Source organism: Silurus meridionalis, chromosome 4 (assembly GCF_014805685.1).
Source record: "Silurus meridionalis isolate SWU-2019-XX chromosome 4, ASM1480568v1, whole genome shotgun sequence".
In the NCBI taxonomy this organism is placed as follows: Eukaryota; Metazoa; Chordata; class Actinopteri; order Siluriformes; family Siluridae; genus Silurus; species Silurus meridionalis.
This window is the reverse complement of record NC_060887.1, coordinates 31522691-31535478: the sequence shown is the minus strand read 5'-3', so window position 1 is coordinate 31535478 and position 12788 is coordinate 31522691. Positions and strand designations below refer to the sequence as shown.

At 36.5% G+C, this 12788-nt stretch overlaps 1 protein-coding gene across 1 annotated transcript in view; it reads left to right on the top strand.

Moving 5' to 3' along the window:
- The window catches only part of si:dkey-192l18.9 (F-box/LRR-repeat protein 7), a 31720-nt gene that overhangs the window by 1159 nt on the left and 17773 nt on the right, over positions 1 to 12788 (top strand). Inside the window, 1 exon segment of the mRNA XM_046846056.1 lies at positions 5441 to 5530. Coding sequence (XP_046702012.1) covers positions 5441 to 5530 — 90 coding nt within the window.

Here is a 12788-nt window from a genome sequence, read left to right as displayed (position 1 = left end):
TCTCTCTCAATCTCCCTATCACTCTCCCATTTGAGAATTTCATATTATCCTTAGCAATGTAAGAATACAACGCATTTGGCATAGACCTTGTTTATATTACACGTGACCCTAAAACTTGTCCTCCTTGAAAGAATGAAGAGAAACAGCTACAGATAAATACACAAGTACACAAATTCCTGTAATTCCCCATCTCATCAGAGCCAGACAAACAGTGAACATTCTTAATTGTTTAGTAGTATTAATAACAGACAGACAGACAGGCAGACAGACAGGCAGACAGACAGACAGACAGACAAATAGATAGATAGATAGATAGATAGATAGATAGATAGATAGATAGATAGATAGATAGATAGATATGAGACATAAATATGGTTTTAATGGTTATAATGTAAAATCTAATTGGTTGACATTGTTGGTAAATGTCTATAACAGGAGGACAGTAAATCCATTTCGAGAGTCAAAAGTCAAGAACCTTTTATTGTCATTTCAGTCATATATCGCTGATGTAATACACAGTCAAATAAGACGTTTCTTCAGAACACTGGCGCTACATAAAACAACAGAGCTACATACAGAACACAATTTAGTGTCCTTGCCGCATAAAGTGCATCGTGTGCAACCGAGTGCAAACAGTGCAGACATCACACAACACAAAGCAGTGTAGGACAAATAGACAAAACACAAAATAGCAACACCAGTAACTATAAACAAGAGTGTACTTGTAAATCTAAACAAAATATGTTGTGCAAAACAGCAACAGCAGCAATCAAGTAGATGTGCAAAACAGTTATAATCGTTATAATAAAATAAGAATTTGCATAAAGAATTATAACTTTACACTCATAAATGGGATGGGATTTGTGCTTCACACAAACTAAGTATACTAATAATTAGATTAGGAAATGTGTTGTCATAAATAAATAAATAAATAAATAAATACAAATGTGTGTTGAAATGGTAAAGCTTTCTGTAAGGAGATTTATGGAACGAGCCTCCAGTGTGAGGTTTTTTAAGGTTGCCAAAACAGGAAAGTCTTCATCAAAAGGGTGTTTAAAATTTCTCCATAGCATGACAAACTGTGTGTTTTTTTAATTGTCTTATTAACTTGAGGAAAGAAAAACAAACGAGGTTGGTAAGAGAATGACTTTTTATAGCTGCTCTGACTTAAGCGATAACAGGAACTAATTTGTTTTACAGACATTCCACAGCATTAATAGGATACAAAAGTACAATGTGGTATTTATTTAGTGTAATTAAATGGACAAACTGTCCATGTCATTGCAAAGAGCTTCTTGTACTGGTCTAAAAAATATACACAATTTTAGAATCAATTTACAAAGGCAGCCTGATACTTGTACATGAGGCAGCTAACAAAGCACATCCGAATACAAATTTAGTTCTAGTTTGACCCAAATTTGAATGCTGACCCAATATTTCAGCAAAGATAACATGCCAATTGCTTGTCAAAACTCGAGAAAAGAAGAAGAAAATGCAAATCTGATTTATCTTAAGCTAGAGGATCATATGGATTCAATCATGGATAGAATTTATTATCTACAAATTTAGAAATGTAGCATCTGGCTCACTATTGGCACATTTCTCAAGACAGTCTTAATGTTAGCCAGAGTGTATTTCAGTTCAATTAGTTACTACAGAAAGGATATACTTTAAAGCTGGACAGGATTACAGACATCTATGAGTAAATTGGCTTGCACCAGGATCTCTGCACAACGTGATACCTCATCAAGGGTTTATAAATGCCATTTTTTCCCCGTCTGTGCCACGAGCATCTGTACTTGTGCTAGACCTCATCTTGAATTTCACTTAGCGATCAAGCGCTCTGTAAAGCTCTCTCTTTGCACCTTACATAAGCATGAGGCAGGAAACTGGTGAAAGTTTTTGACAGGTTGTTTTCCAGAAACATAAGCAAACAGGTCTCTTGGCCCTGGAGCTTTTCCCAAACCACTTCTTAAGAATGTGTCATTGGCACGTGGTGAGCGTAAGTTAATGGACGGGGAAAGCGCAGCGCTAAACTCTCGAGGGTGTTCTCACGTTCGCATCTCAGTCACTTATGACATGGATGTATCTGTTGGAAAAGTGGGTAGAATAGGAAAGTAGGAAGGATTCCACCGAAATAAATCCTTGTCAGTGGTTTTTGGGACCCAGCCCAGCGCTCTGCATCTTAAACAGGAAGACTGATGAAATATGACTGTGAAAACAGATCCGTTTTATTCCCGAGTTCTACAGTGCCATGATTTTGGTGTAATTAAGCAGAATTCAGAAACCACTGACATTTCTGAGCAAATTATATGCAGAAAGCGATTAGGTGTGCCTGTGGTCTATGTACAGAAGCAGGGTCGAATGTATGATTTCAAGCTGTGTCTGTCTCTGTTCCAAATCTTCACATCTGATCACTGGAAAATAATTGTCAAAGGGTGCAAAGCTCATGAGTAATGGAATTGCTTGGAAGTGCATGCAATTTTTTTTACAGACTATTTGAGAGACATACATCTTGCCAAAAAAACTTTATTAAATGTTTGCTAATGAGTAAATCTGATCACAAGGCCAGACTCTTCACTGGCTTAACCGGACTAAGAGGTTAATGTTTAGGTTAAAAGTTTTCAGGTTCCCTTTGGAGCTTCAACCAGTGATGGAAAGGAACCAAGATTGGATAAGAATTGGGATTGCTTTTCAGTCCTGCTTATTTCCGTACATCTGGAACACTCCATAATACCACAGTCCTCAATCAAAATGTGAATGTATGAAGGTTGCAGGATCACAGGACTGATCAGTTCACAAAAAAATTCTTTGTAGCGTTCAGCTCTTATTTTTTAGTGACATTTTAAGGAAATTGCTGTTTATGTTACAAAATGACTGATGACATTCCTATTCATATTGGGTGAGTGAAGCACTTTCAAACACTCACTCAGATGCATAGAGAATCGAGTGATGGACTGTCTCCTCAGGCATTTCACCGTGGAAGAAAACCACTGGTAGTCAAGCAAGAAAGAGCGATTCAAAGATGTAAATCATTACATCTTTGAGCTCAGTGGGTTCGTCTTGAGCTCTTTAATTGATGATCGGCACGCAAAGGATGAAATTTCTTTGAGCCACGCTCAACAAATGGCTGACTACTCAGAATCATATACCCACTGCAGTTCTGTAATTCATTAGTCTTCTAGGGTTTTATACTGAGCATACACATGAGCTTATGGTATGCGGTGGAGACAGTAACACTGTTTGGTAGAAAAACATTGGCCAGAACTTTGTGGTTTTGCTACTTAATTTTAGCACTGTATAGCTGAAAATTGGACAGCACTGTATAGCTTTACTCATCTATATAATTCTAACTTTAACATAATAAATATTACTACTCATAAACTGTGCAGAATACAATAGCTAGAAAAAAACAATTAAACATCTTCAAAAGCATCCCACTTGCTTGGTGAGTCACATTTTAGGCTCTTTTGTGGAAAAACTAAGCAGATGTGCTGGTTCGGTGATTTCACCACATGTCTTTACACTGGTAATGATGAAGGGAGCCTGTTAGCCACAATACAGCACTGGTTAGTTTACCAAAGAAGAAATGTTGGAAAAGAATGAATTAACATTTGTGTAGGCGTTACCAAAAAGGTGGTTTTGCTACACTGGTTTACACCAGATAATATTAGAACCATGTTTGAAATTGTTAATGATAATATTGCAGCATGGCATTATGGCTATGTTTGCATGTGTGTGTGTGTGTGTGTGTGTGTGTGTGTGTGTGTGTAGGTATTGGTTGAGCATTTAAAGAAAGCGTGTGAAGAAAGGCTTGTTTACATGGTGAACTCCTTATGTGGAATAAAGGTCCAAGATGATTCTGCACAAAGCCACTAGTGGTTTGAGTTTATGGGCCATCATAAAACAGGCCCCTCACACATACATACACGCGAACACACATTTTTGCCAGTTCTGCATTTGTGACTTCAGAGTTCTTCAATATGCAAGACAAACATCCATAGGTTTATATGTTACAAATATGACAATTCATACTACTTAAATCTGACTTTTTATGGAAAATAAACATTCTTCTCCTAATCCTGGTAAATGGACTGTTTTCTGGTTCTGAAAGCCCTGGTGGTTGTACTGGTGGACAGTGAATGCTAAGCACTAGTGATTAATAGATTGTGAGTTCAAAGAGTATAAGAGAATCACTTTTGGACATGTAAAAAGATTCCTAACTCTTGAGCTCTACACTTGAATTCAATCCTTTTAAAATCAAAATATAAAAATGCATCTGTGCAACAATAAACAAAATAAAAAGTTGTTTCTGAACATCAGCTCTTCTGAGTCTGTAGTTTGATTCTCAGGTTTGGTTAATGTCATTGTAGAGTTATGTTTTTACTTCTTTTGTCTATGTGGGTTTCCTTCAGGTTCTCTGGCTGAAAAAAATAAAATAAACAAAAAGGAGGATTGGGCATATTAAGTTGCTTCTAGATGTGAATAATTCTGTTAATGTATGTTTATTCATGGTGCTCTTTGATGGACTGGCCCCTTATCCTGGTCATATTTCCACCTTGTGTCTGTTGATTATGGGATTGTCTCCAGATTCACCACAATTCTGATAATGATAAAGCAATTACTGTAGAGGACAAGCTTAAAAAGCTGGGCTTTTGATTCTTTTCAGCTGTTTTGATTAAATCGAAATGAAGTGCTAAGAAAGTCATTAAAAGTGGATCACAAATAATCCATACGATTACAGTATTTCCTGTCTTTAGCATTTTTAGTTTTCATGTGGTTACATTGTATGTGTATTTCAACATACAGATGTTAGTGTTTTATTAATTTACTTTAAAGTATAGATATTGTGATATGACCCGGGTGTCTTTGCACGACTAATATGATCATTTAATATGACTTGATCATAATAGGCAGAGAAAAACCGAGGACTGCCAGCAGTCAACAAAGTTTAAATGTGTCAAAGGCAGGACTGCCATAGAGGATCATAACATAACTATAAAACCCGTAAGTGATAGAACTGAGCAAACTTCTTCTATGTTTCATTTCAATGTTGCTTTTTTACTGGCAGGAAGGCATAAACTGAAACATGTTTTAGCCTATCTTCAGTGTGCATTCCTGATGGGTTTTACTCAAAATCCTTAATTATGAAAACCTCAGCTTGGATTAAAATAATAAAACAGTTTCACTGGTAAATATCCAACAGATGGCTGGCCAACAAGGCTTGGATGTCTGATGACATTTTTAGATCATCTGTTAACACTGACTTGTAGTGGGGAAGCTTCGCCCTCTTTATATAATATAAAATCAATTATGGCGTTCTTGCTCTTTAGGTCATTCAGCATCATGATTAACCCTCGCACTGTAAAAATAGACACTGATAAGTAGACATTTATGATGATGAATCACGTTACAGTATGTTGTGTTTTTGGTTACACAGGTAAAGGAAGCTCTAGCATTTCCTCCGACGTGAGCTCCGGCACAGATCATACACCCACCAAAGCTCCCAGGAATGTAACTGCCAGTGAAGGTAAGGCATCTGGTCCTCATTATGTGTGAAACTCCCTGCTCAACACTCCCCATCTTATGAAATGCTTTTTTTTATGTACTTGTGTGTTCCAAGGATAACCAAAAATCAAAAACACTGTCAAACTTGTTGTTCCCATAAGACTGAAGCACCTGTAGGTTATTTATATAGCAAATCATTTAAAACAAAACATATTCCTTATAACTGCACCGTCTTATCTGGAAGTGAATTCTTCAGTAAGCTTTTTTTTTTTTTAGTCCTTTCAAGTTTACCAGTGAAGAGTTTAGACCTGCTGGAATGCCAGAAACTTTCCCCCCATAATTGGCTCCTTAAATCAAGATTGTAAATCTATTGAACTTAAATTTGTTATTGTGGTAAAATTTGTAACTAGTTGCAAACATTAAGATACTATGGCCCACAATATAAAGGATTAATGCACGTAAACTAATTTAATCTATTTGACAAATTTCTGTAGTGCAAAATATTGTGTAGCCACAAATGTAAACGTCCTTTAGAATTGTTGTTCAGAATAAATGCCATTAAACTTGCAAAATTGCACTGTTAAATGTTCAGTGTCTTAACTATCTTACAACCGTTTCCTCATACTACAAATATACTGCTCAGTATGTCATCTTGTATAAAAGGTAATGGAATCCACATCAAATGATTTATTTTTCAAATAGATTTATCTTTCACTTTATGTAAAGTGAAAGGTTTTTTGGCACAGCAGCGTCACCTCCATTGCCAATCGAAAAAAAGTGTGTGCGACAGTTTGCCCCATATTTTTCCTATTAGATTTTCACTGTTAAGTTATTGTTATCCCCTCCAGTTTCTACACATAAAGCAGTAGAAGCATTATTTCCCAGGTGTCTACATTCTCTGTCCTGTCTGGCTGCTTTTCTAACTCTTCTTGTTTTGCCTTCAACCTCACTATAGAAACATTTTTCCAAGGAATTTAGTGTTTTTTTCTTTTTTTATACCACTATCAGTGCCTATAATTAAAGCCATCTTGTTGATAGTGGCTGTAATGGTGCAGTTATAAGGGCAGAGTGCGGTTGGGCACAAGTGCTGCTCTTTGCAAAACAGCCTTCTAGGCGGGCATTGTTTTCACTATGGCATGGCACTCAGTTTTCTGAGGCTGGATGCCAGTACTGTCGACTCCAACTCTGTATTTTGCCCCAGTCTTTTTGTGCAAAGCGTTTACTTTGCTGCCATGGTTTGAGTCCACTTGCCCACTAAAAGAGAATTGTCTCAGTGAATCTCTCTCTCTCTCTCTCTCTCTCTCTCTCTCTCTATATATATATATATATATATATATATATATATATATATATATATATATATATATATAAAATCAGAATCAGAAATAGCTTTATTACCAAGTATGCTTACACACACAAGGAATTTGACTTGGCGTCAGGAGCTTCCAGAGCAGGAGAAGTACAGATATAATGTAACACAATAGTAAACCAGGCAGTTATATAATGCAATATATACATAGTAAAAAAGTTGTTAAATAAATGTACAGATGTTATTTACAAGTGTACAGTTTATAAATGGACCATTTGGATTTTATGTACAAATGTGAAGGTTATGATGGACAATGTGTAGTTATGAATATTTAAATTTTTTATGCTGAGTGTAGCCTGCAAAAAAAAATGTTTTTGTGCCTTGGCTGTCATGGTGGACGGATCCCTGTAGCACTGACCAGAAGGCAACAGTTTAAACAGAAAGTGGGCTGGGTGTGTGGGGTCCAAATTGAATTTCTCAGTCCTTTTCTCCACTCTGGATAAGTAAAGATCTTGGAGATTGGGCAGTTGGGCACCAATAATCCTCTCAGCAGTCCTGATCGTCCGCTGTAGCCTCCTGATGTCTGATTTGGTAGTAGAACCAAACCAGACAGTTATAGATTATAGTTATAGACAGTTATACACAGGACAGACTCAGTGATGGCTGAGTAGAATTGTTTCAGCAGCTCCTGTGACAGGTTGAATTTCCTCAGTTGGCAAAGGAAGTACAACCTCTGCTGGGCTTTTTTAGCAATGGAGTCAATGTTATTGTCCCACTTCAAGTCCTGAGAGATGGTGGTACCCAGAAACTTGAATGAATCATGCTGTTCATGATGGTGAGTGGGGGGAGTGCTGGGGGTGCTTCTCCTCCTGAAGTCGACGATCATCTCCACTGTTTTGAGCGTGTTGAGCTCCAGGTTTTGGTGGTTGCACCAGACAGCCAGCTCTTTAACCTCCTGTCTGTAAGCAGAATGTAAGCTCCATCCTGGATGAGGCTGATTGGGAGGGCACGGAAATCTGGGTCAGTTTGGCTGAGAAAAGGTCAGGCATGATGGTATTAAAGGCCGAACTGAAGTCTACAAACAAGATCCTTCGTAGGGTTAGGGTTATGGGTAACTCCCTCCCACCTTGCATAAAAATTACAGTGTCTTAGAAGTAACTCAAAAATCAAAACCAGCGTTTCCTATCGCAAAATGAGTATGCTGTCCACATGCCATAATACCCAATCTATTAATGATGACTGGCATAAAAATGTAGATTTCTCTTGAGTGATTCAGAGATTCCTGGATAGTACACTGGGGTCTTGGAGGTCATTTTGGTGAGCACAGATTTTAAACACCTGCACCTTCAGTTTGTTATGGACTCTGTGCTGGTTTATTGTTCACTGGGAACAGATGGTGAATGGACCTGGCTCATCCAAAAATCATAAACTTAGTTTACTTCAAGTGCTACAAGAAAAACAATATTATCCCAAAATATGAGTTTGCTTGATGCTGAGCAGTGATTTTGTACCACTTGATAGGAAGAATATATACCATCCCAGGTGTTCTGTTTGTTAGACTGTTTTGTTTTTATCTTTTTTTATAACTTTATTCAACCTATTTACATCTTGCTGTTCATTAGAAATGAAATTTGTCTGATTTACTTCCAGGCTCTATGCCTCACATTCCTCGAGGAGAAACCAGGTTCAATGTAAGCATTATAAATTCTGGCCTAGCCTGGGAAGAGCTGTCATCAATGTTTTTTTTTGGCATGCTAGTGGCTGTGCGGCATGCCTTTAAATGCTATGCAACAGAATATACACGAACGCTAGATGTTATTAGACCCTTTTTTTTTAGCACCATAAGACATTTCTATGTTTGCTATTTTAAGTAATTGTTATGTGAACTATTTGATAGACGCTGTAAAGCCGACATATAAAGGGAGACAGAGTTGTTTTATCTATATCTATTTAATATTTTCCTGAAGGTTAAATTAACTTTTAATAATTAAAGCTCAATGATAAAACATTTCCTGCCATTTAACTGCGATATAACCTAGCATTTCTTTCTAAAACTTTCATAAACCTATTCCTTGGTTTAAAAGTGCTTATTTATAAAAGAAAACTGAAATGTTATTAACAGTGAGTTTTGTCTGGACTCAGGCCATAGGTCATAGTAATGGAAATTTGGACCCTTTTAGGGAGTCAGAGCAGTCAGCTGAGCTAACCAATAAGAGCTAACTGTTTTGACTCCCAAACTGATTTTTGCCAGTTTTTACCAAAATGTTTAACTATCTAATTTTAACCCTATATTTTCTATTGCTTGTGCTACAAAATCTAACTGAATAGCACAATAGAGACAAAATGGAAATACTGTTTGCAATGAATGGCATGCATGAGAAGGACATCAATTTAGTGCTTTTTCTCTTTATTGTGGTACCTGCCCTGTGATTTAACACATTCAGAAATATACAATCACTGGCTTTATGGGGAAGTGGTAGCTCAGTGGTTAAAGCTCAGGGTTATTGCTTGGAAGGTTGGAGGTTCTAACCCAAGTATTGCCAAGCTGCCACTGTTGGGTCTTTTGAGCAGAACTTTTGGGTCCTGGAACTCAAGGCTGACTCTAGTTTCCTAACAAGTTGGGATATGCAGAGAAAGTATTTCAATGTAATGTATATGTGACAAGTTAAAGAAACATGTAACATGTAAACTTACCTTATATGCAATTTGTAAATCAGATTTTTGTACTAGAGTTGACTAGTAAAAAAAATCAACAATAGCTCATATCTATGAACACTTACAAGAGTAATCCCATGTTCTAGCACTGATAATCCAAATATAAAAGACACAAACATATAATTTTATAGCTGAACATAAAGAATCCATCTGATTGTAATGAATAGCATGTTTTGACTGCAATGTAAGTTAATTGAATGTTTCAGAAGATTTATCGACATTAAACTGTTTTAAGCATGAATGCATTATAACCGGGAGACGTTCTCAGCACAGAAGATTTTGTTATTTTCAACCACATCCAAAGTCCGGGAAATTAAACAGAAATAAATCCTTATGGTTCGTTTTTGTGGTACGAGGATCATGGACATAAGAGCTGGGCTTTAGAAAAGGAGGATGTTCTTTAGAGGGCTGCTGATGGTTCAGGCAGGTTGTGGTTGCTGACTGGCTGTAAAAACTCATCTCTTAGTACTAGTGATTATACACAGAATGCCATATAATAGATAAATAATGATGTGAATTTAATGGAAATTTCCTCCACAAGGGTATAATCTAGAGCCAGTTATGTTATAAAAAGTATAAACTAGTAATATCTAAGTATAGAAAATATATTGGCCATAACATCCTGAACCTCAGCTCATTTTTAATGTCAGGGTCATTTGTTCTTTCTTTGAAACAAGTGTTCCTTCCAAGTGTGGGACATGGCTGCACAGCAGGAAGAACCACTCATCAGTAGAACATTAAATCATTGTTTATTAGCTCTCTAAATGATGAGTATTGAAGCATGCATTGCTGCAGTCACCCCATAATGCATCCTCCTCTATAATATCCTACTCTATACTAAAGCAAAATACTATTACTTTTTTGGTCTTATAACACATATTACCCTTTCCTATGTCAAGAACAGATACATGTGAAGTAGCTAAACTCACTGTACCATATCCTCTTTATGTGAATAATAAGTGTGTTCCACAGTAAGGTCAATCTAGGCAAGCACGTCAAAGTAGTCTAAACACTCTCTGGACTATTCCATACATCTGTAACACTGTAATGCTCTCATACTACTGCTTGTAAACATGCCAAATACCAACACTTTTCATGTTTTCATCCATTTATTTTGTAGTACAAACATATCCATGGTGCACAGTGTCATTGTTGATCTTCTCTTTGCCAGAAAATGAAGGACTGAATGGATATTTGTTTTACAGGCCTCCAAAACACTGCTCTGAAACTAATGGAGTTTTAAATAGAGTCAGTGTAAATTATTACGGGAGGTTTCTAAATAACACCAGATTAGACATCCAAGACCAAGCATTTCAAACAAATCACCATTTCCTGATTGTTAGAAAGCAAATAGCCAAAGATCTTTAAGTCAATACAATGTGAAGAATGATGTAGGGGATACTGTAAATACTTTTGTTTTATTCTTTTTCCAATTAAACAACATGGTACAACTGTTTCACCTTGTGACTACTGTGTGTGTATGACATCTTTCATAGCATAGAAAGTTTAGCGACAGTTGAACTTTTAGAACACAGAAAAACAGAAAAAGAAATAGGGAATTTTGTGCTTTGTGGTTTCTTAGTAAAAAGACAAGCTGGATTTGTTTTAGTCGTGTGGACTTCAAGAGGAAGGAAAAATGGAGGCTGATGAGGAAACGACTGTATATAGCTGCTGTAATGAAAGTGGTTACAGGAACTAACTTTCATTTTGACATGCCACCTCAATAAATGTACTCTAAAAAGCGAAAAATAAATATAAAGTTTAAGTTGTACGTATAATGTGTTAAGCATGATTTGAAGAATTACTTTGGTGAGAGTGCAAAGCATGTACTGTAGCATCAGGTTTCAGCACTAGCCTTAAATTTACAGAGTCTACATTTGCTCCTACTGCCAGCTGTCTTCAATATATACACTCTTGTGCAGAAAAATGGGCCAAGACCCAAATAGCAAAATAGTAAACTTTTACTGATCTGAACATCAAATCATTGATCAGGAAATTAGCAAAATGAAATAAAATACCATAGATCTCTCCTTGCTCTATCAATCCTGCTTCTATATATGAGCATGGTCCCTTAATTAGCTGCTTCATGTGAAAGACATGCAAAAAAAGGTTTTTAAAATAAAACATTCACACAGAAGTGGGTGAATTCATACAGGTAGACATATTAGGGCTTAATGGTTAAGGCATTGGCCTTTGGATTTTAAGGTTGTGAGTTCAAATCCCAGCTACACCAAACTGTCACTCCCGGGCCCCTATGCAAGGTCTTTAACCCCATAGCCACTCAGTTGTATGAATGATATAAATGTATGTTGCTCTGGAATTTTACATAGAATAGTTGAATCATTATTGTGATTTTACCTTTGCATACAAGACGTCTAAATGAGCGAACCCTGTTTCTAGATTTTTCTTTATGCAGTTCACTGCAGCAAAAATGTAGCACATTTAAAGTTTAAACTCGATTTAATCTAACACTGTGAAGTACTGTTATTTGAAAAAGCATAATGAAACATTCCTCTAGCCCTGTAACTTCTCTCTTCCCTTTCTCAAGGCCCCCATTATCTCTTACTGTGTTCTCTCCAAGATTGGAGAGTTTGAAACAAATAAAAGCCAGCAGCAGATTACATTTAAGAACGCAGGAGTGAGAATGGTTTACCTCATATAAACAAAACAGAGTAAGGCACAAAGACCATGAGCCAGTTTTGTAAGGGAGATGTCTTTACTTTATAGCTCGGTTTGTATGCAAACTGGATCCTGTTACAGGACGCTTTAATGTGGTCACTAAACATTTTGTATGTAAGCTGTTCCACACTGTAAGGGCTCTGATCATTCTCAGGGGAATCGTATGGAAAACTTAAAAACATAATAAATGCAGTAAATGTATTACTATGTTGCTTAGCGTAACTGGATAATCCCTTTGGAACTGTTCAATGTGAGGCCACATCCTCTTTATGTTCTCTAAACAGTTTTCGGGTGAAATACCTCCTTTGTACAATAACCTAATTTCATACCATAATTGTGTTCACTGAACTTCCTAGTTGGCACCAATACAAATACAGAATTCTTTTTTTTTTTGTTATTCATTTTGTCAAACCAACATTCAAAGTTTCCTGAGAAAGAATTTTGCTGTTTCAATGTGTTTTTATGTCTGCATGCTATAATGAAATAATTGCACAATGTTGCATTACTCAGTGGAAAAACCACACCTCTTCAAACACCTCAATCGTCTATTAGAAAGTAACACCTACCAGTTTTATTA